The sequence below is a fragment of the Muntiacus reevesi genome, chromosome 1 (genome assembly GCF_963930625.1).
Source record: "Muntiacus reevesi chromosome 1, mMunRee1.1, whole genome shotgun sequence".
NCBI lineage: Eukaryota > Metazoa > Chordata > Mammalia > Artiodactyla > Cervidae > Muntiacus > Muntiacus reevesi.
In genome coordinates, this window is record NC_089249.1 from 137623391 (window position 1) to 137647435 (window position 24045).

At 36.3% G+C, this 24045-nt stretch overlaps 1 protein-coding gene across 1 annotated transcript in view; it reads left to right on the plus strand.

The window, feature by feature from the left end:
• Positions 1–24045, plus strand: part of C1H1orf141 (chromosome 1 C1orf141 homolog) — a 44838-nt gene that overhangs the window by 9328 nt on the left and 11465 nt on the right. Inside the window, 3 exon segments of the mRNA XM_065928529.1 lie at positions 2219–2310; positions 6285–6442; positions 17906–18018. Of these exon segments, the coding sequence (XP_065784601.1) occupies positions 2236–2310; positions 6285–6442; positions 17906–18018 (346 nt within the window). The 5' untranslated portion in view covers positions 2219–2235.

Consider the following 24045-nt stretch of genomic DNA (forward strand, 5'->3'; position numbering starts at 1 on the left):
GGAATGCATCATCGTATTAGACCTGGTGAGCCTTTGCTCTCAGCATTTACTTGAAGAGTCACAGCTAGGTTCTTGGTACCAGGATGATGATGAAGGCAAGCAAGTTAGTCTGTGGTGGTACCTCACCTGCAGTCTCCCCCAGTGCCCTTCATCCACTGGGAACCACTGGCATGTTGCCAAAGAGCTGTGAAAACATTTGCAAGCTAAAGAAGAAAAGGTTGCCTCCAAAATATGAATATAAGACTGTGAAACTGAAACTAATAACATTCTGTCAGTTTCATTGTCAAGCTTCGTATTCTTCACTTCAAAGAAACTCATGATGAGCACAGTGATTTGCCAGAAATCATATCATAGCTAAATAATTTGCTCATAGCAAAATAATTTTAGATTAAAAACATAAAAATTTCCTTCAAATTACCGTTTTCTATGTGTGTGTTTATAAAAAAAATAGAATGATGTGGCATAGCTCAAAATGTCTGATGTGATGTTGAAGATGAGGGACTGTAAAAGTAAAAAGCATAAGACATTTTACCCTTTAAAAGCTCTGCTTTCTGTCCCTCCCACAGTAAGCAGCAAGTCTCCATTCCCTCATGTAATTTACGTCTTCCTCAAACTGGGAAATGCATTCCTTTGGTTCTTCTAGTTATTTACCTCTGTGTATTTTATTTAGAAATAGAAATCTTTGTCCCCAGTAAAATAAATTTTGCTGAGAATTATAATATCCTTCCCCATATTTGAAGTCATATTATGTTTAAGAGAAACACAGAAGCTAAAATTCCTGTAGTTGTTTTTAGGATATATAAGAGGGGTGGTTTCTAAATTTGAGAAGACAGTATACAGTGTCCAGATAATCTCTAATTTCTCTCCTACTCTCCTGTAGGAGACCCAGAGAATCTGAGACATTCACACGGTGCTAACACCTTTACCCTACATCTCTCTTTTCCAAGCTGCAACCCAAGGTTATGTGGTTCATACCATGGCAGGCTATCTGCATAGCTCACAAAAGTTCTTTGTCACATAGGACTACATCATGGGATGGAGGTGGAGTGTTTAGATGTAGCAAAATGTCAGAGGACTTACTGGGATGGTAAGACACCAGCAGAGCATCAGGAATTCACCAGCACAATAGATGGTAAAGGAAATAAAATAGAAAAGACAGCTAAAAGAAACCAAGTACAAAATAACTTGAGCTTTTGGCATATGGTTTTTAATTCTTGTCTTTTCATGCTTTATTGCCTCTGTGTGATGTTGACTGAATAATATACAATATGGGAGACATTGCATAAAAAGTTTTTTAGCTAAAAAGAATCTTAGTGTAGACATTGATGTTCACTAGAAATATTGATGAATTCAATACTTTCTGTGAAGTTTTACAGACATCTAAATAAATGTCACTGGAGCCCATTCAATTCAGTGAACAACAATATGTTGAATGCATGAATGTGTACTCAAATTTTAAAAATAAATAAATAAAGTAGAGGGAGTTTGGGGTTGGTATTCCTGATCCTCGTCTCCACTCTGCCCCTAGATATTTGTATTGCATTGTAAGGTACTTTGTGGCTTTTAATTTTCTCATCTGAAAATGGAAATAAATTAGACCAGGTTCTAGTGGCTAACATTCAAGTCCCTAAAACTAATGTGGACCATCTGAGCCCAGATGAGATTTGTAGCAAATTAATTAACTGGAAATATGAACTATTATGGCAACAGACCCTTCCCAGCTTGGCTGCTGCTCCTTCTGTGTGACTGATTGCCTGCTAAGTGCTGTATTAACAGTCTTGGATCATCGACCAATTTAATTTGAATGTAATTAATTCTATAAATGTGAGCTCTCCTTATTTACTTTCATTAAAATTAAATCACAACAACAAGAAGATATAAATCAAACTGCATGCCCTTGCTTCAGGTATGAGTCACATCTAGTTCTCATACAGTAATCTTGAACTTTCTTCAACTCACCTTTAATCATGCTTTTAAAAATTCCTGGGGTCCACATGCTTCTGGGAATTCTGATGATATGAGCTTCTGTCTAAAACATTTGAGTACTTCTACAATTCTGTGATTTGTTCCATGATCTAGAAAAGAACTGTATTCTTTTCTTTACCTGAAACACTGTTGAAAAGGTATGTCTCTTAATTTATGCCTAAATAATTAATTATACGTTTAATTTTGTTTTGGAGATTTATTCCTCACCACCCTCCCCCTTCCTTTTAAATAGGAATTTACTGACTGACAATGGCAGAAAGAGTCTTAGAGAAGTTGGATATTCTTGATGAGCAAGCAAAGACCCTCTTGGCCACAAGAGCAAAGGTTTGTAAAATACAAGCTAAAATTCACTAAATTTTATCATTAAAAGGTTATCATTTCAAATGTGAATGGGCTATAGACCAATTTTTTAAAAGGTAATAATTGAAATAATAATTTCAATAATAATTGAAAGAGTCGTCTATGTAATACTATAAAGAATTGATTAAATATACGAGCTAACTTCCAGCCAGCTGTAATGTTTGGTTATGATGTATCTAACCTGTTTTTTTAAAAAAAGTCCTAAGCAGTCAAACAGTAAATGTGATCACTCCTGGGACTTCCCAGGTGGTTTAGTGACTAAGACTCTATGCTCCCAATGCAGAGACCCTGGGTTCAATCCCTGATCAGGGAACTAGATCCCACATGCTACAACTAAGTGTTCACGTGCCACAACTAAAGACCCTACATGCCACGACTAAGACCCTCTACAGATAAATAATATTCTTTTTAATGTGACTAATATAGTTTTTACTTATATGTTAAAAGTAAAAACTTGTTTAGTTGGTTCATTAAAAGGAAGAAAATATGTGATGTAGCTACCAAGTTAGAAATAAAGTTCTTAGAAAGTAAACTGAAAAGTGTTTGTTGTTTAACTGCTAAGTCATGTCCGATTCTTTTGGAACCCTATGGACTGTAGCCTGCCAGGCTCCTCTGTCTATAGGATTTCCCAGGCAAGAATACTGGAGTAGGTGGCCATTTCCTTCTCCAGAGGATCTTCCCTACCCAGGGATTCAAAGTCTCCTGCATTGCAGGTGGATTCTTTACCACTGAGCCACCAGGGAAGACCCAAAAGAGTGAAACTCTTATAAAATTAAATATAAGATATTAATAAAGAATACAGTTCTGAAACACCAGATTTTTTACATGTGAGCAATTTAATTTAGTTACAAAAAGACTTATAATATAAGTCTTTATATAAGTCTTAATATATAGTGTGGATAAATGAAGTATATATAAAGAGCAGTAGAGTTTGAGAAATCAAGGAGGACACCACAGAGAGAAACTCTTAAGTGAATAAACATATTTGCAAACCTGAAAATGAAAGCATTACTGTTTGAAAAATAATTTGATTTTTTTAAATATTTCATAATTTTCTCCTTTCATTCAGAAAATAAAGTAGAGGAATATGGAAAAATGGAATACATTTGTTCTGTGATAGCTATCAAAATTTTTCAATACCAAACCAAATGTAACTTAACTAAAACAAACCCGTTATACTTTGACACCCCAAAGTTTATTGCTTTTTAATTTTTTATTTTAAATGAATTGTAATTTACTTTAAAAGTATAATCAGTGATAAATCTATTAAATTTGTCACAAAATTTCTTTATACATAAAATGTTGTTATAATTAGTAATAATAATTTTTACTTTCTCTGAGAGTCTCCTTTGCACAAAGCATTTCCATGTATTTCCTCATTTTGTGTAACTGTGCTTAATTCATGTGACTGACAGAAAATTCTCTGGAAGTTCTTTTAAAAGTATATAAAGTCGTTTAAAAAATATTTTCTTAGTTTTCAAGTTATATTTTTGGAAACAAGTTAAGCAATATATATAGATATGTATAAAGAAAATTGTACATAGGGAAAATGATATAAAGAAATATTAATAGTCTTTGGCCTCTTCCCTCTAATCCTTTCCTCTGAGGCAGACTCCTTTTAGCAGTTGAGGTTTATCCATCTACATCTTTTGTAGTCTTACAAGGATATACAAATATGAATATATGATTATATACATACATTTATCTTACATAAATATCTTATAGATATTTATGTATAATATAAACATACAGGTACATATTTACATACACATATATTTGTGAAGATAGATTATCTCTCTTTATTGTCAAAAAAATGAAATATAATATATAAATCAGTTTGGTAATTGCTTTATTTTTTAAAACCTTTTATTTTGAAATAATCGTAGACTGAATTCCATGGCTGGAGGAGCCTGGTGGGCTGCAGTCCATGGGGTCACAGAGAATCAGACATGACTGAGCAACTTCACTTTCTTTCTTTCTATAGTTCCTTTTGGAGAAGGAAATGGCAACCCACTCCAGTGTTCTTACCTGGAGAATCCCATGGATGGAGAGGCCTGGTGGGCTGCAGCCTGTGGGGTTGCAAAGAGTCGGACACGACTAAGCAACTAACACACACACACACAGGAAGTTACAGAAATAGTACAAATAGTTCCATGTACCTTTCCTCAGTTGACCCCCAAAAGTGACATCTTACATGGTTGTAGTTCACTAGCCAAAACCAGTATGAGTCACATCCAACATTGACACTGGTGTATTACTGTTAACCAGACTACAGACTTTACCCAGTCATCTCCCTTTTTGAACCTTTATTCATTTGTATCTGTAGTTTTATGCAATTTTATCACATTACAGATTGTGGAAACTACCATAATCAAAGCATATTACACCTCCATCCAATAAAAGTACTCTCTCATGTTACTTCTTTGTATTTGGATCCACTTGTTATTGTTTAGTCACTAAGTTGTGTCCAACTCTTTGTGACCTGATGGACTATAGCCTGCCAGGCTCCTCTGTCCATGGAATCTTCCAGGCAAGAGTACTGGAACGGGTTGCGATTTCCTCCTCTAGGAGATCTTCCCAACCTAGGGACTGAACCTACGTCTTTTGCATCTCCTGCATTGCAGGCAGATTCTTTACCACTGAGCCACCAGGAAAGCCTATTCCCCCATTCCAATTCTGTCTCTATCCCCAGCAATGATGAATCTATTCTTCATATCTATAGTTTTATAATCTTGAGAATGTTATATAAATGAAATTATTCAGTGTGTAAAATTTTGAGATTGACTATTTCACTATGCTCTTGAGGTCCATGAAGTTTTTGCATGAAGTAATAACGTTTTTTTTAATGGTAAATAATATGTAAAATTTATTGCTGAGTAGTATTCCATTATATGAATGTACAGAGTTTCAGTTGCTTACCCACTGAAAAATATTTCATTGTTTTCAGTATTTTGCTTTGGAAAATAAGGCTGCTAAAAAATAAGCTGAAGTAAAGCTGCTATGAATATTTATGTACAGGATTTTTATGAATGTAAATTTTATTTCTTTGGGGTGAACGCCCAAGAGTGTGTCTGCCAGTGCAGTGTCTGTCTCTCAGAATCAACCAGGTTAGAGCCACAAGGTTTGGTTTGAGTTCCCCCTCCCTGTGCCTCAGTCTGGAAACGGCCTTCCAGAGTAAGCTAGGCTATTGTAGGGTTTACCTCATTTGTTTCTCTTTCCTCAGGGATCATGGTCCTGCTCTGCCTGTTTCCTAATGCCTGATTGTAGTTATTTTCATATATTTTGTCTGGTTTTCCAGTTGTTTATAGCAGAAGGGTGATTCCTGTAGCACTTAATCCCTCACTGGCAGAAACCGAAGTGCTCATATCTTATGATTTCCTTTTCAAGTTATTATTTCTTTATTCCTCTGTGCAGTTCTCTGAGAGAACTTTTTAGAGAAGATTTTCAGCTCCTTAACTCAATCTTTAGCTTTACCCTTTTTACTCTTCAGTCGATCTGTATAAATACTTGAATGGAATTCTCTTTTGATTGCTTTCTTAACTCAATTTCTGGCTCTGGCTCCACCATGTATGTGGCTCCAGGGAGAGAAGTGGGTTGGAGGAACCTGCCTGCTATGGCTTCAATAACCCTATGGATTAATAATTGTCTTTGCTGAATATATAGGTCATTCTTAAATTCGGAACTTTAGAATCTGAACTTCAGAGGGAGCCTTCATGAGCATCTAGTCCAACACCCTCACTTAATAAATAGGAAAAGAGTCTGTACACAAGGCCTCCAATCTTCAGTCTGCATTATTTTTCCATTGTTGCCTGCCACATAAATTCTGTGCATGAAGGTGTATGTATAAAGTGAGATTAATTTTGTCCTTTACATACAGGATTTTCCTCATATGAAATGTACTCTTTTTTTCACTGTGTTATATTTTGGATTTGTTGCAGAAAAACTGCCTTCAGAGTCAAGTAAAGAGAAAGATTTCAGTGATACCCCTGACGTTTGATTTCCAGTTGGAAGTTGAAAAGGATATTACTACCTCCATGTCTAAGACAAACTCAAAGATCACAACAGACAGATCATATGGCACTAAAAAACCAAAAAGGTTATAACTACTTGAAACTTTCAGTCTGAAGTTTTAAAGCATTATATTTATTGACTTAGATTGTGCAATCTATATTAAATGTAAGCTTTGTCAACATAGGTATATTTCATAATGGTTATGAGTTACAGTATGCTAGATTTGTATTCTCAATACTAGTTTTTAAAATATTTATTATATTTCACCATTGTAGATTATAATTGTACATAGTAATTATAATTCTAAACATTTAAATAAAGACTTCTTGAGCTTTATTATATCACTCCAAGTTAATATCAGGATTTATTTCAAGCTTCAACCAATATACTGCAAAAAAAAGAGATATTCCTAGAAAACTAAGTAAGGCAGTTTCTCTGTGTACTTACAAGGGGTAGCCTGAATATGCAATAATTGGTCTTTCACTGGCACTATGCATGTATGTAATGAGGTATAATTTTTCTAGGCACTAGAAATGTGGAGGAGATCCAAGACAAAAGAAATAGTAAGATGTAGAATCAATGAGACTTCAAATCAGTTGGGCATTTGTGGTAGAGTGAATACTGCTCTTACCTCATTTGTTTTTATTCTGTAGTAGCTCACCTTTCTGGTGGCCTTCCCCAGTGTCTCAGTGGTAAAGAATCCACCTGCCATGCAGGAGACTCAGGTGTGATCCATGGGTCGGGGAGATTCCCTGGTGAAGGAAATGGCTACCCACTCCAGTATTCTTGCCTGGGAAATCCCACTAAAAGAGTAGCCTGGCAGGCTATAGTCCATGGGGTCACAAAATAGTCAGACATGACTTAGCAACTAAACAGCAAAAACAATGTATTAAGTGCAGTTTCACAGATGACAAACCCAAGTCTTGGTGAGCTAAAATGACTTTCCCAGAATCACACAGCTAGCAAGTGGCAGAAGCTAGATTTAAATACTAGTTAGATTTAAATTTCAGAGCCTATGCTCTTATCTCTACCACATTCTACAGACTGATTTCCAGCTTTTGGTCTTGGTGACTAGATATATTTTGGTGTTTCGTACTTAGGTAGAGATCACAGGTTGAAAAGCAGATTGGGGTGGGTAAGAGATTAGAATGAGAAATGCTGAGCTTTGGGGCATCCAGGTGGTGGTATCTAAAAGATAGTTGAACAAGCATGTCTGAATATAAAGTAAAACAAGACCATTTAGACTCAAAGTACAGCTTACTCAACTGTATTTTTGTTATTTGTGATTTACCAGGGTGTCAGAATATGTTTCCATTGTGCAGAAAAGGAGTTTGTTTCTAGCACAAATAAATATTAATGGTTTATATACTTTCGCTTTATCACAAACTTCTTTCACTACTACTTTGTTTTTATGTAGATACAGCCAATACTTCTACTTCAAAATCATTTATAGATCTATCCATGTTGAACTAGAATATTTTAATAATACATAGAAAAAGTTGCATAAAATAGAAGTTGGGCATATAGAGAAGGGAAAAATAATATATCTTATTATATATTGTGTATTATTAATTAAAATTATAAATATTTTATATTTGTATATATTTATATTTTTATTATATATATGTAAGCCATTATGTGATAGCATAATATATGGCCAATGACCCGTTAGATACATTTAAAGATAATGTGCAGTGTGTCTTACGGCAGCATTTTCCAGGACGATATCATTGCTTTCCCTTTCCTGTCTGTAGATTATAGTTTATAAAGGCATCATTGATCCTGTCTCTAGTGATAATATCTATAGCTGAGTAACATTCCTTTGAATTGTTTAAGTCTGGCTAACTTGAAGTTTGAAATCAGTGTCTAAATTATAGAAACAAACTGGCACATAGTTTCAAGATTCAAAGACCAAGTAAACTTTGTTTGATCAGTGCTCAGAGGACCAAAACTAGCACACATGCAAAAAAAAAAAAAAAAAAAGTACGAGAAAATCAAAAGAATTTACATCAGAATTAGAGTGTAACCCAGGCCAAAAGAAAGAAAATTTGGTTGAAGAAATTAAGAGGATCTAGTACATATAGATAAGCCCAACTGGCAGTATATCTAGGCTCTGAGATTTCCTTCTAAGACTACTTCTAACATTTTCCTCTTTTCAAATAATTTTTCTCATGTAGCGATTTTGTGCTGTCTGTCACTCTTGCTTGAATGATTGGCCCTAAACCAAGTTCAAATAAAAAATTCTTACAGATAACATCATTTTAATTTTTAATAGTGGTGCTGCTATCACATACTACTGTAATTTAATTTATTAATATTATTCTACAAGTGTTGATTGAGTGACTGCCATGCTCTGGGCATCTGACAGCAACTGTGAAGTATACCTCATCAGTGGGGATTCAGATAAGTGAACAGGCAAAGCACCAGTTGCTACAGAGATTCCTAATGTGAGAATCAACAAAAGTTTCTAGGGGAGGTGGCCCCTCAGGTGAGACCCAGAGAGTTAGTTAAGAGGCATCAAGATTTAAAAGAAAGAGATTCCAGGACAAAGGGTCAGCCAGAGGTAAAGGCAAGTGCAGCTCATTTGAGGAACCAGAAGTAGTTTAGTGTTACTAGACTTGAAAGGGATATGAGGCAGAGACTAGAGACAGATTGGTAAGAAATTGGGCTAAAAGGGTAAAGAAAGGCCAGATTACCAAGGGCTTTATGAGCCAGGTGAAGAACTCTGGACAATCTCCTTCAGTGAGGAACCACTGAAGGGCTTAAACTGGGAAGTGCATACTTGGATTCTAGAAATATCATTAGGTAGTAAAAGAGGTTATGAAAAACTATGAGAGCTCCTCAGAGAACCTAGCCTTTTAGAATTCACAGTATCTCCAAAAACTGCTTCTTCCAGGAAACAAGTCATCTTGCAACGAGTCATTTTTCAGCCATAACAGAATGATTACTTAAATAGCAGAGTATAAGGGGGCAAGTTTTTCCCTCATATCAACAGTGATATGCTGATTACCTTGACTATATTGCACAGATTTAATTCCTCCAAATTGGGAGATGCAGCTCCTTGTCTTATACATGTATGTATGCTCAGTTGTGGGCTTCCCTTGTGGCTCAGCTGGTAAAGAATCCGCCTGCAATGCGGGAGACCTGGGTTTGATCCCTGGGTTAGGACGATCCCCTGGAGAAGGGAAAGGCTACCCACTCCAGTATTCTGACCTGGAGAACTCCATGGACTGTATAGTCCATGGAATCGCAAAGAGTCAGACACGACTGAGCAGCTTTCACTATGCTCATTTGTGTCCAACTCTTAGGGACACCATGGACTGTGGCCCACCAGTCTCCTCTGTCCTTGGGATTCTCCAGGCAAGAAGACTAGAGTGCGTTGCCATTTCCTCCTCCAGGGAATCTTCCCAACTCAGGGATCGAACCTGTGTCTCTTACGGCTCCGACATTGGCAGGCAGATTCTTTGCCACTGAGCCATCTAGGAAGCCCCCTAGTCTTATAAGTTACATTAATTATAACAGGATACCAACCTCTACCAGTGCTTACAAACCTCATTCCTACATGAGCCAAGATGTCAGATCTGATTCACACAGATTTCAGCTCAGCCAGCCTTAACCTTACAACATGATCATGACCACCAGTACCAGAGTAACTCCTACCAACTGGATGCGTTTTTCATTTTTGATCTCTAGTCTACTGCTATTCACAGTGTTGTCTTCCATCCTACAGCATTGGTATCACCTGGCAGCTTGTTTGAAATACAGAATTTTCTGACCTCATCCCAAACCAAAGCTGCAGTTAACAAGATCCCCCAGGTCATTTCTGTGGACACTAACGGTTGAGAAGCACTGCTCTAGTCTTTCAAACATGGAGGAATTGTTAAATACAGATCGTGGGGCCCCACTGGCAGAGTTTTTGACTCTATAGGTCTGGGCTGGGGCCTGATAATTCAAATGTCTGGCTAAGTTTCCAGGTGACACTGATGCTGTTGGCACAGGAACCACCCTGCTCTAGCTGTGCCCCCGCTGTAATCATGCTGGTCAACACTGACATCTGTTCTTAATTTGATGGATATCATAGCAACACTTAACCTGGTGTTATGATCACCTAGATGAAACGTGCCTAGGGTTGAACTATAGTTGAGTTTTGTTTTCAAACCAGTGGTTTTTAACCCATCTGCATGTTAGCATTACTCAGGGAGCTTTAAAATAATTGGATTCAACTTTAATTAGTTTGGAGTAGGGCCCAGGCATTACTATCTTTAAGATTTCTCAGATGATTCTGAGAAAAGCTAGGATTGAGAATCATTAAAATTCATAGGGCTTCTTTCTCAGTTACTCCCAGAGACATCTTTTCCATGTTACTATTAGCTCAAGATTTCTGCATTTTTCTTGTATAAATGGAAACTGATAAAGGTGATGGCCACAAACACCCAAAATTTTCTGGAAGGACATTCCTGGGATTACTTTACTGATAGGCAGAGAGTTTTATAATCATTTGAAAATCTCTCTCAGTCTTTTGCCTTTCATTTGTCTATTGTCTTTAAGACTTGTCAGCAAATACCAAAGCTACTCTTCTTTGCAACTTTTCATAACTGGACGTTTTACAAAAGTCTTTTTAGAAAATTACCTGGAACATAAGTTTTAAAAGAGAAAAAAGTGATCTCTTCCATACTGGATTCTCAAGTGAAAATGCCAAATTTACCACTTATTAAGTGGTAAGAACTAGGAAACAAGTTAGGGGCAAGTAGACATATTAAGAATGCCTTTTCTTTAGATGAATAGGAGCTTCTCATTAGAAGAATTACTTTCCTAAAAATAAATCCAAAAGAATATTCCTTTTAGAAGTATTTTTATGATAGAATAGAAGGATAAACTTGCATACAGGCAAGATAATGAAATATGGACAGAGAATATGATTACAGCCTATAATGAAATTTAATCAGTCAAATTCTGTCTTCCTTAATTCAATATACATGTCTTATACTCTGTGTGACATTAGCCTGGCATAGAGATTAAGAAGATGGGGATTGTTTGTCACTGATTCACTCCAAAAGAATCTTCTCTCTCACTGCCTAATGCTACCTGAGTCCCAAATAGCTTGACCTTCATAGTTGTTACAGGAACCCACACTCACTGAAATGAGTGAAAAACCACAGGCCATTTAAAGGGACTCATATGAAGGAGGAAGATGAAACTAAACTCTCGTTAACTGGTGACTCCTAATGAAATACATTGATGGAAGGAAACTTTAGAAAATCTCTCTCAAACAGGGGGAAGGGGATTTAGAAAAAAAGACTTTTTAAATAAAAAACTGAATAGAGAAATTAAAAACAGAATACAGATGAAGACTGCATTGATAATCTAGATGATCAAATAAAGACACAATCTTATAAAAATACCCCCCTCCAAAATGAAAATCAGGTTAAAAAGAGACATGTATGTACAGTTTTAGGATACTCCATATGAAAATATACATTTAATACATAAATCAGGAGACAAGAAACAGATGGTGAGGAAATAAAAGAATTATAAGAAAAAAGTGTCATTTAAGACAGACTTGAATTTTCAGATCTAAAGCATTATCAAGTGCTAGACTTATGGTAAAATTACTCAATTTCAGACAGGGGAGAAAACAGCAGTTATTTACAAAGGAAAATACAGCAAATAAGATTCATGTCTCATCTGTATCTCTGAGGCTAGAAAACAATAAAACCTTTCCAACTTTTAAATAGAATGGCAATCCAGGAGTCTGCTGTTTGGGTGAATCATCATTTATATTTGAGAAAACAGAAACAAGTTTTTGGACTTGAAAGACTTTAGAATATAATCTACTTATTTATTCTCCCTGCGGAATCTACTTGGAGAAATATGTTTATCCAAATTTAAATTAAATATGAATAAAATAAAGATCCAAACTGAGTGTCTTTATTATACAAAAATGTATTTGAAATTTTCCCATGGCACCTGATTGAAACTCTGGGTTTCCATCTCAAAATGGCTGCTCTATAAAAACACAAAGCATTCCAAAGAATTACCGGGCCAAGTGTTCCATAAGAGATTTCCAGTTGAGAAGAGGCAGCCTTGGCTCACCCGCCATGCTTCCATCTGAGCTGTGCCTTTCTCTGGTTTTCTTTCGTGTGCCCGGGCCACTCGCATGGTCCATTCCCGGCCCATGCAACAGCCTTCCTTTTCCAGCCCATGCAGCACAAATCAAGGCCTTTTTCTCTGCTCCCTTTAACTCAACTGCAACAGGATATAATTTCACAGGGGATTTTTCTAACTGTAAGACAAAAAGGGGTAGGGGAAGGGTTTAATGTTTTAAAAATCCACATAGCCCCAAACCAATACAACTTACAAAAAACAGATTTATAATTTTATGCTAGTGAAGTCACCTACCAAATTTCTAACTCCAAGTCCAATTCCTCATATTTGAGAACATATTTGAGAACACAGTACTAGGAACACACAAGTTTTATTCCTAGACTCTTATCCCCTCCATTACTTAACTCTCCATAGGTGCCTTATATTTCTGTACATCTGTGAGCAAAAGCACTGGCTGCCTTTGTTCCTATCTTTTCTAGGACATTTGTATAGCAGACAGCCTTGGAACACAAAGAAAGTGCCCTCCTCTGAGCAAGAGCAGGAATATTACTGTCCATTAAAAAGATCTATGTTCCCTAAACTCAAGGTTCCATTCCTGTGACATAACCCAGCGTGTGTGCTGATGTCATCTGGCCTTCTGCTCATTGCCCTGTGGAGCTGGGGCTCAGAGAATTAATGCAGGAGATTCCACTCCTATTGTTGTGAGTGATAGTCCTTTGTCTCTGACCCAGGAGTCTCATATCCAAAAGAGATGAAATTGTATCAGGCCAACTTGTTACTTTGTAAGTAGGGTCAAATCTGACTTTTCACAGCTCTTCATATCTGCTTGGAGGGAAGGATCTTGGGGTAGAATGACAGAAACCTCGCTGCTTCTCTTAAACTGAGCGGTAAACAAAATTATGGCTTATTCCTCGGTGACTAATAGAGTATTCTTATCCAGGCGCCTCTGAGCTTAGAAGGAACCTATTTTATAGCTATTTTATCTATCCTATAAGTCTACCTGCTCCTAGGTAGCAGGATTTATAAATTAGTTATACCTAAACTAAGTCCACAAAATTAACCCATATAATAAAATTTTAAGAAAGGAAGAGAACAACATGATAAGGGATTATGTAAGCTAAAAATGACGTGATTAATTGAAGACAGAGTTTGTGTAAAGTTAATTTTACAAGTACCTAGCACTTAGTTCAGATTCTTTTTTATAAATTAAGTGTGCATTTACTAAAGGACCAATAAATAAATAAGTAAATAAAGCTGTCATCTCCCAGGAATTCCACCAAACTTTGCTTTCCTCTCATAAGCACTTTGAATCTTTGAGAGTATTTTGCAAAACTAGCATGTTTAAGACCTCCCCAAAGAATGTTAAAATGACCATAATTTGAGAAATTGAAGGAGAAAAAAGGCACAGTACTGGTAATGGGAAAGGGGGAGCTATAAACATGGATGTAGAAAAAATTAAGATAATTATGAGAACTTTGCTTCTCAGTGGCTCCCAGTGGGTAAAGAATCTGCCTGCCTTGCAGGAGACGCAGGAGACACAGGTTTGATTCCTGGGTCCAGAAGAGCCCCTGGAGGAGGGCATGGCAACCCACTCCAGTATTCCTGCCTGGAGAATCCCATGGACAGAGGAGCCTGGCGGGCTATAGTCCACGTTGGATGCAAAGAGTTGGACATGACTAAAGCAACTGAGCATGCCTATAACTACGTTGCTTTGAAACATGAGTCTGGTAATGGAAGGTCTGGGAAACTATGAATGGTGAAAACAGAATTAACAGCAAGAAGAAAACATAAATAAATCAACAGCTAGAAATATTTGAGAAAGCTGTCAGAAAACTCTCTTTTACCAAAGCACCACCTTGAAGTTGTGTCAAGGGTGAGTTTCTTCAAAGAACTGTTTAAGTGGTTTCTGAGCATAGACAAAGATGAAATACTTCCAATTCTTCTCATAAAGATAACTTTGATCCTCAAGTCTGACCATGAGAATATAAAACCCTTACAGTATTTCACTTATAGATTTTTTAGAAATCTAAAATAAAATATTAACTTAACCGTTTCATTGTTCTCAACTCAGGACCATATAAAGCAGTTCTATATTTCTCCATTTCATCCTGGCCATTTTTGGTTATTAAAAGTTTGTGCAGTTTAGTATTTTGATCCTACATATTAGTCAAGGCTTTCCATTCCCCCATATGTAAGTCTAGTGACTTGTAGGACCTGAAGTGAAAAGAGTATGGCCAGCAATTTGATTCTTTCTGTCCTGACCTGTAAGTGGGGGTGGGTGTGGTCTTCCTCCACCACATCTCCTCCTCTTCCCTCTTTTAATCTTTTTTTTTTCCTTCTGTTAGGGGACACTGTTGTGATAGAGCCAGCTCCCACCAATTCTTTAGAGTTGAGTGATGAATTTGCAGGGATTTTGTGAGATACATTGTTAAATACAGTCATTATTTAAATTAAATATGTAAACTAAAAATTCAATGACATATTAAAACAAATACTGAAAGCGCATCATTTCCTCATTATTTTCTTACATTTTATCATTATCTATTTTTTTGACGTCCCGTAGTTTGCTTTTACTTCATCCAACAGAAGGTTCTATTTGTGCAAGTGATCAGACACTGGGAATTAGAGCTGGGAGGGAGCAGGAAAGGGGGAAAAATAGCCACATCCACTATCACAGATGGGTCTTCCCAGAACTACTGCATGGGGGTGAATGAGGGAGCCTGGAATTCATCACCTTCTCTTTCTTCCCTTCCTCCCTCCTGACAGGGAGGCCTGTTGTACTACAGTTCATGGGTCACAGAAAATCGGACACAACTTAGCAAGTGAACAATACATTCTGCAAATGTATTTGGAAAAATACCTTTGTTAGATAAGGATAAAAAAATCATCTGCTTAACAAGACAGTCAACACCATTAGGGTGGAATACTTGACACATTCCCATTTAAATTAGAAATGGGATGCCCATTCTTACTAGTATACCTACCTAACTATTGTGGAAGTATTTGTCAATGATATTACATAAGAACATGAGATACAAATTTAAATGTTTTGAAAGGAACAGATGAATTATTTTGTGAAGATTAAATGATTGTTTACTGAAAATCCTAAAGAGAATAAACTGAAAACTCACTAGAGGTTATAAGAGTTTAAGAAAGTTCAATGGAAATTTACCAAAACAATTTATACATTCAACAAATACTTAGTACATAGGTACTATGAGCCAGTCACTCTCCTGGGTGCTAGGAATACCACAGTGACCTAAACAAAGACCCTGCCCTCAATTTACATTCTAGGATAAGGTGGGAAGATAGACAACAAACTAAATAAATAAATCAACATATAATGTAATTTACTAGTGACAAATGCTATGAAGAAAAATACAGTAAATTAAGGGAATTAGATTTGATAGGGATTACTTTAGATGGGAGGGGATGAAAAAAGACCTTTCTGGAAAAGTGGAAATTTGAGTAGAGACTGGTGAAATATTTCACCTATGATTTGAGTGAGTAAGCCTCTCAATATTTAGGGGAAGAATATTACAAGCAGAGGACAGAGCAAGGGCCAACGTCCTGAAGTATGAGCTCAAGTTCCTTTTCTTAAACCAAACAGCCAAAAAGTCACTCTGCTTCCATGTTGAGGGGAGAGGTGAAGGGGTGCACAGAGAAGCCTGGAGGGGCATTCAATGGAAGCTCCTCTACTTAGAAATACAAGAACTGAGGAAAGTTTCTGTCTTGCAATGAGAATTTGGAATTTTGTTTCAGTGTGACAGGAAATGGTAGGAGGGAAATGGCAATTTCATTTACCTTTTATGGATGTCACCATGGCTTGTATTGGGACTGCTGGGCGCAAGAGAGATAGCAGAGAGAGCAGACAGAAAAAGGCTAGAGATGTGGAGAAGTAGTTCAGATGAGACATGAAAGGGCCTGGGAACTAGGACAGAAGTGATGAGGAAAGAAGCTGTTCAATCTGGAATGTGTTTCAAAGAAAGATCCAGTGAGATTTGCTGAGGTAGCAGGAATGGGGAATGAGAGAAACAGAAGTCAAAGATGACTGCAGAATACACTTGAAATCTGAAAGAATTGGTATAGACCATCTTATTTATGAAGCAGAAATAGAGTCACAGATATAGAAAACAAATACACAGATACCAAGGGGAAAGGGAGTGGGTGGGAAGAATTGAGAGATTGGGATTGACATATATACGCTATCAATCCTATGTATAATATGGATAACTAGTTAGAACATACTGTATAGCACATGGAACTCTTCTCAATGGCCTTGTTGACCTAAATGGGAAGTAAACCCAAAAAAAGAGTGGATATATGTATATGTGGGCTTCCCCAGTGCCTCAGTGGGAAAGAATCCGCCTGAAATGCAGGAGACACAGGAGGCGAGGGTTCACTCACTCAGTCCAGAAGATCCCCTGGAGGAGGGCATGGCAACCCACTCCAGTATTCTTGTCAGGAAAAATCCCACGGACAGAGGAGCCTGGCGGGTCCATGGGGTCACAAAGAGTCAGACGTGACTAAAGCAATTGAGCATGCACACACAAGTATGTGTTTGGCTGATTCACTTTGCTGTACGACAGAAACTAACACAAAATCGTAAAGCAACTATACTCCAATAAAATTTTTTAAACAAACAGGAACAAACTTGAGTGCAGAATTTTGGCCTAACCCTCTGGTTGAATGGAATTGAGAAAACCTGGGTGAGAAACAGTTTGGAAAGGAAGTGAAAGCAAACATTTGGTTTTGAATATAAGTTTGAAATTCCCACAACACATCTAATGCAGAAGTCATGAAGCAGCTGATTCATACATCTGAAATTCAGGGAAGAGTTTGGAATCTGTATTAAAAATCTGGAGAATACCAGTCTATAGATAATATTTAAAGGTGGAAGACTAGATGATATAAACTAAAGATGAGTGTCTGAGGTCTAAGTCATAGTATTTAAAGGTCAGAAATACCATGAATTATATGGTAGTATTAACTTCCTTATATACCATTAATAGTCAAAGAATTTAGAGGAGAGAAGTTTTTGTTCACAGTAAGTAGATGTCGGAATCCTATCTGGTATACTCTTCTGGAACCTGAACTGACCCTAAATCCATATCCCACTGCTTGACTAGAGTTGGCAGTGTTCCTAATATTTAATTTAACAAATTTCTAAGGTATTTTTCTAAAAGGGTCAATATAGCTTCTGAACAGTAGTTTCCTGAGTGCCCTCAGTCCTGTAACACCAGCAGTTTTCTCTATTTCTTTCTTACTAATATTTTCAGTTTCTGCTTAATCAGTCCCAGTCTTTTACACTGTATGATAACATATTAAAACAACATTCAAATCTATATAACTGGGCCTTGACCACATTTCTTCATATGTATGCTTTAAGTTATTTTATAAATTTTCTGATTATTTTAATTTAGATTAATTTTCTTTCTTTCAGATCTGTCTCCTTCAAAAATATGCCTGAACCTAAAAAAAGTGATTTTCAAAACTCAAATTTAAGACCACCCTTTTTGCCAACAAATATAAAAACTCAGGAAATCAAGTCAATAGGTAATGTTTTGTGTAGCATATTTGCCTCTCTTTTGATGTATTGAATACTTTTATTTACTACTTTATCATTTATTAGTTTGTCTTATAGTTCTTATAATTTGTCTTATAAGTTCTTACAATTTGATGCTTCTGTTGAAAACATTTTCTTGAAAATGCTTGGGAAAGATTTCAGTGAGCTATCAAGAAGGACTTCCTAGGAGAAAGAGATGATAAATATCAGAATAGGCAATTTGTACAATTCACAAAAAATTAATATTTTTATGTTTATTTTGCTAGAAAGAAAATATTTGGATTTCCTTTCAACTCAATCCTAAATTTTCTTATTATTGTTTTTAAAATAATCACTCAAGCCTGGACATCTTGCTTAGTAGAAACTTACTTTATAGGGACTGTAAAAGAATTCACTTTCCTAAAAACTTAAGGAATCTGTAAGCTAGGAACCAGCATCACAGTTCCTCAGAGAATCTGGGTATTTCATGTCATCTTTGTTCTTTCTCTGACATTATCAGAAAAACGTCTGATTGTGTTGTTCTCATCAACAACCTTGACTGAGATGCCTTGCTTCCGTGTTGTCCCATTTGCCTCATTTCTGTTACTCTTCATGATCTGATTCCTCAGAAGATTCGTTTACATATACTGTCTCTACTCCTTCAACTTTTGTTCAAACTTCAACCTGCTACAATTTGTTTTTCTGCCTCTACCATCCTACTAAAGCTACCCTGAATAAGGGTACCAATGGTCTCCGTGTTGCTAAATCCAAAGGATTTTTGTTTTGGTTTCTTCCACTTCTCAACACCTCTATTTTTTCTATCTCGCCTCTTCTCAGTTTCTCTTCTTAGTTTCTCTTCTCCATCCTTAAAGTACTGTATTTGCTGAGAGCTCAGTCTTGAGCCTGCCTCTGTTTCTACACTGTCTCCTCTTAGGTAATCTAATCCAGTCTTATAGTTTAAAATACCATAGAAATACCATTAAATCCTTCATTTGTATCTCAGTCCAGACTAATCCTCTGAAAAACGGATGCCTATACTGAAGTGCCTATTTGATATCTCCACTTAAACTTCTCACTACATCTTAAACCTTATAACCAGAACTGGTCTCATGATTCCTTATCCTAACTGTCCTTGAAAAGTTTCTCCCATTCCCGCTGCCCCTTAACAGCATTCCATTCTCACTACTTTGGATCAAAGTGCACCAAGTGACTCCAGTCTAAAACCTAGAAGCCAGGCTCTCCCTGGTGGTTCAGTGGTTAAGACTTCGCCTTCCAGTGTAGGGGGTGAAAGTTTGATACCTGGTCAGGGAGCTAAGATTCCATATGCCTCACAGCCAAAAAACCAAAACACAAAACAGAAACAATATTGTAACAAATTCGATAAATGCTTTTAAAAAATGATCCACATAAAAAATCTTGTAAAAATAAATAAAACAAAATAATAAAGCCGAGAAGCCATCCTTCATCTCCCCTTTCCTTCCTCTCCAAAATTCAATACATCGACAAGTTCTTTTCATTCTAACTCATCTTGAATTAATCTATTTTCACTGTTTCTGCTATCACCACTCTAATCCAAATCATCTTTTTGTGTGTCAACTATAGTAGCTTGCTGACAGGTATTTCTTCTTTCATTCTTGCCTTCTTTCTAATCAATTTCCTTCTTTTTTTTGTTAAACCATTTTAAGTTATGAAATAGCATACATTCTAAAAAGTGAATATAGCATAAAATATGCAGTATAACAGTCAGTTATAAAAATAAACACCTATATAACCGTATTGCAAGTCAAGAAATAGACCATTGCCAACATCCCATAAAACCATTTGACCTTTTCCAAATCACTTTTCCCTTCTTTGTCCCTGGGAGTTACTACTGTCTTGATTTCTGTGGTCATCACTTCCTTTTCTTTACATTTTTACCATCTATTTTTTGAATCTCTACAAAATATAGTTTGCTTGGTTTTTACTGTACATGATTGTAACCATGCCATATGCATTCATTTGTATTTTCTTTTTCTTTCTTCTTAGCATTTTTTGTAACATTCACTCACATTGTTGTGTGGAGGTATAGTTCTTTCATTTTCATTGTTGTTAAGTATTCCATTGCACGACTATATCACCGTTTATCCATACCACCCTTGAAATTTGGGGATTTACTTTGTCATTGCAATGCTGAAATGAATACTTTTTAACGCATCCTGCTGCATTTGTGTAAAAGTTTCTTGATAGTGTATATCCAGAATTTACATTACTAGGGTTGCTTATCTTCAACAATAGATGATGACTACTTTCCATCATATATTGGATAATGGTAAAAGTGTTTTTACCAACTTATGCTCTCATCAGATTTGTGAGGGTTCTTTTTATTCTGCTTTCTAACACTTGAAATTGCAATTTTTTAATTTTAGCAATCTACTAGGTATATAATAGTATACCATTATGGTTTATTTGCATTTCTGTGACTACTAGTAAGTTTGAAAATTTTTTCATAAACTATTGACAAATTGGATTTATACTTTTGGAAATCATCTAAGTTTTACCTTATTTTAAATTTAGCTTTTTGCTGTTTTCTCCTTGATTTTTAAATATATTCTTTTTACTCATTCCTTGTTGGTTTTGTGTATTGTGAATATATTCATCTTTTCTGTGAGTTTCTTTTCTTTCTCTTTATGTTGTCTTTTTCATGAACAGGAATTCTTCTACTTTAATAAGGTCAAATATACAAAATCTTTCCCTGTTTGATAAGTACTTTTTGTTCCATATCTAAGAAATCTTTTCCTACTTCGTGGTCCTGAATATCTTTTGCTACTTATCTTGCAAAAGATTTTTGTTCTTCTTTTGCAAGTCTATCTGGAATTACATTTTGAGTGAGGCAAACGTCAAATCTGGATTCCCAGGTGGTACAGTAGTAAAGAATATGCCTGCCAATGCAGGAGATGCAGGAGACAGAGGTTTAATCACTGGGCCCAGTCACCGGATCAAGAAGATAACCTGGAGGAGGAAATGGCAACCCACTCCAGTATTCTTGCCTGGGAAATCCCATGGACAAAGGAGCCTGGCGGGCTACAGTCCGGGGGGTTGCCAACAGTCAGATACAACTGAGCATGCGTGCACATCCCAAGGGTCAAATGTAGTTTTTGTTCTCGTGAATACCCAGCTATCCCAGCATGATATTAAAAAGGCTATTCTTTCCCTAATGCTCTGGACTCTGTTCTGGAGCTCTTATTCTGTTTCATTCAATTATTTATCCATTTCAATATCAATACCATATAACATTAATTTCTATAGCTTAAAATAACTCCTGATATCTGGTAAAGCAAGTCTTCCCACCTTGTTCTTCAATAGTATCATGATTTTTTTTCTGTTTTCCATTATGATTTCTTCTTCTGACCCATTAGTTATTTAGAAGTTATATCTTAATTCAAAATATATGAGGCTTTTCTAATTATCTTTTGTTTATATGTTTTTACCACAATTACACTGCAGATTGAGGATATACTCCATAGAATTTCAGTCCTGTGTAATTAGTTGACATTTGCATTTTCACCCAGTACATGGTCAATTGTTGGAAATGTTTAGTATGTGCTTGAAAATAAAGTATATTCTGCAGCTATTGGGTGCAGTTTTCAATATATGTCTTTTAGGTCAAATTTGTTCATTGTGTTTTTCAACTCTTCTATATTCTTAATGATTTTTCTGCTTGCTTATTCTGTCAGTTGCCAAGAAATTTCAGACTTATTGACTTTTCCTTGTAGTGTTACCGAATTTTGCTTTAAAGATCTTGAATATTATTTTGGCTGTCTTATTAATTGTATGAAATTGTAGAATTATTACATATTTCTAGTGAATTAAATCTTTTTAAATTATGAAGTGATTATCTTATTATCAAAAATTACTATAGTTACCCCTGCTTTCTTTTGGCTAACGTTTACATGATATATCTTTTCCATCATCTTGTTACCATGATTTCTATAACATTATGATCTATCTCTTATATAAGAGACAGGTCTTGTAAACATCAAATTGTTAAATTTTAAATCCACTCTGTAATCTTTGTTTTTGAAATGGAGCACTTAGTCCATTTGCACTTAATGTAACTATTCATATCTTTGGATTTAAATCTGCCATCTTATTTTGTTCTTTCTGTCTCTCTTATTGATTATTTTTTGGTCCTCTTATGTCTTATTTAGTACTGAGTTTTTTTAATTTAAACTTTTCTCCTTTACTAGTTTGGAAGTTATGTACCCTTTTCTATTCTTTAAATGATTATCCTTTAATCCTAAATGATTGAATCCTAAAATGATTATCCTATAATCATTTAAATGATTATCAAGCTATAGGGTTACCCTCCTTCTGAACAATAAAAGAATCTTAGAACATGTTAATTATTTTACTGCCATACTAAGTTTTGTGTTATTACTGAAGTCCAAAGTCTCACCGAAATATCTTCTAAATCAGCTGTGGGGAGACTCAGTATGATTGCTCCTAAGGTAAAATTCTTCTCCAGCTTGAACCTGTGGAATCAAACAAATTATGTGCTTCCAAAATACATGACGGGACAGGAATGGGATAGACATTCTCATTCCAAAAGGGAGAAATAAGAAAGAAGAAAGGAGTGATAGATCAAAAAAATAGTTTGAAACCCACTAAGACAAACTTTATGGATACTAAGGCTCAAGAATAATCCTCTTTGGCTTCATGCTCTGCCTTCCTGAGCAACCAGGGCAGAGGTCCTGCTCTCAAAACTCTGCTGGATAGGGAAGGGTCACACCTCTCCCGCCACCCCACTGGGACTCTGGTAGGCCAGAATTCCTTCCCCAGGACTTTATCTAGTGGGAGTGTTGGCCTCCTCCCAAGGGTTTGGCAGGCAGAAACTGGGGCAGGCCTGATGATCTCTGAGTCACCTTCATAGTCTTTCTTCCCTTATCTTAAGGAGTAACATATTTGCAGTGGATTGTTCTGTGGTCCTATCCTGTAAAAGCCAATCTGACAGTCTTTCTTCATTTTATCCTATCTTTATCCCTTTCATTTCAAACTGGCAGTGTCTTTGCTGGGATGTCTGATCAGGTCCATGCTTCACCCCCGTGCTAATCTCCTTAACTCTTTATCAGATGTGCACCACATCCTTAATGTTCTCTTTTGAGCATGCTTTCTCACTTTTGTAATATGAGAATTTTCTAAATTTGTAAGTTCTGCTTCCTTTTGCTTAATGATTTTGCCTTCAGTTCATTTCTCTTATCTTGCATTTTACTTCGGGCAGCCAGGAGAAACCAACACTTTGCTTAGAAATCTCAGCTATCCAACTTCATCACTCACAAAAAACTACAATAGAAACACAATTCAGCTAAGTTCTTTGCCACTTTTTAACAAAGATTACCTTTTCTCCAGTGTTCCTCATTTCTGTCTAAGACCGCATCAGAATGGCCTTTACCATTCATATTTCTACCAACATTTCTGCATTTGGTGATTCATGTATTTTCTATTAAAAATGGAAGCCTTCTCTACAGCTCTCTTCTCTCTTTCTGACTTCTTACCAGAATTGCCTTTAAAATCTCTTCACGACTGTATTGGCTTCTTCTAGGATGCACCTCAGAACTGTTTCAACCTCTACCCCGCTAGCCAATTCCAAAGGTGCTTTTATATTTTTTGGTATTTGTTACAGCATCTCTCAGTCCCCAATTCTCTCTTTATTCAGGCTACTAGAGCAGACTACTGTAAACTGAGAGATTTAAAACAACAAACATTTATTTCTCACAGTTCTGGAGGATGGAAGTCTGAGATCAGGGTGCCAGTAGAGTCCGGTTCTGGCGAGAGCCTTCTGGTTTTCAGATAGTCACCTTCTTGCTTTATTCTCACATGGTGGAGAGAGACCATTAATCTCATCACAGGCATTCTACCCTTATCTCCTCATCTAAACCTAGTTACCTCCCAAAGGCCCACTTCCCCAAACTAACACATTGAGAACTAGAGCTTCAACATATGAATTTTGGGAGGAACACAAACTTTCAATCCGTGGCAACTACTCTATCTATTGATAAATT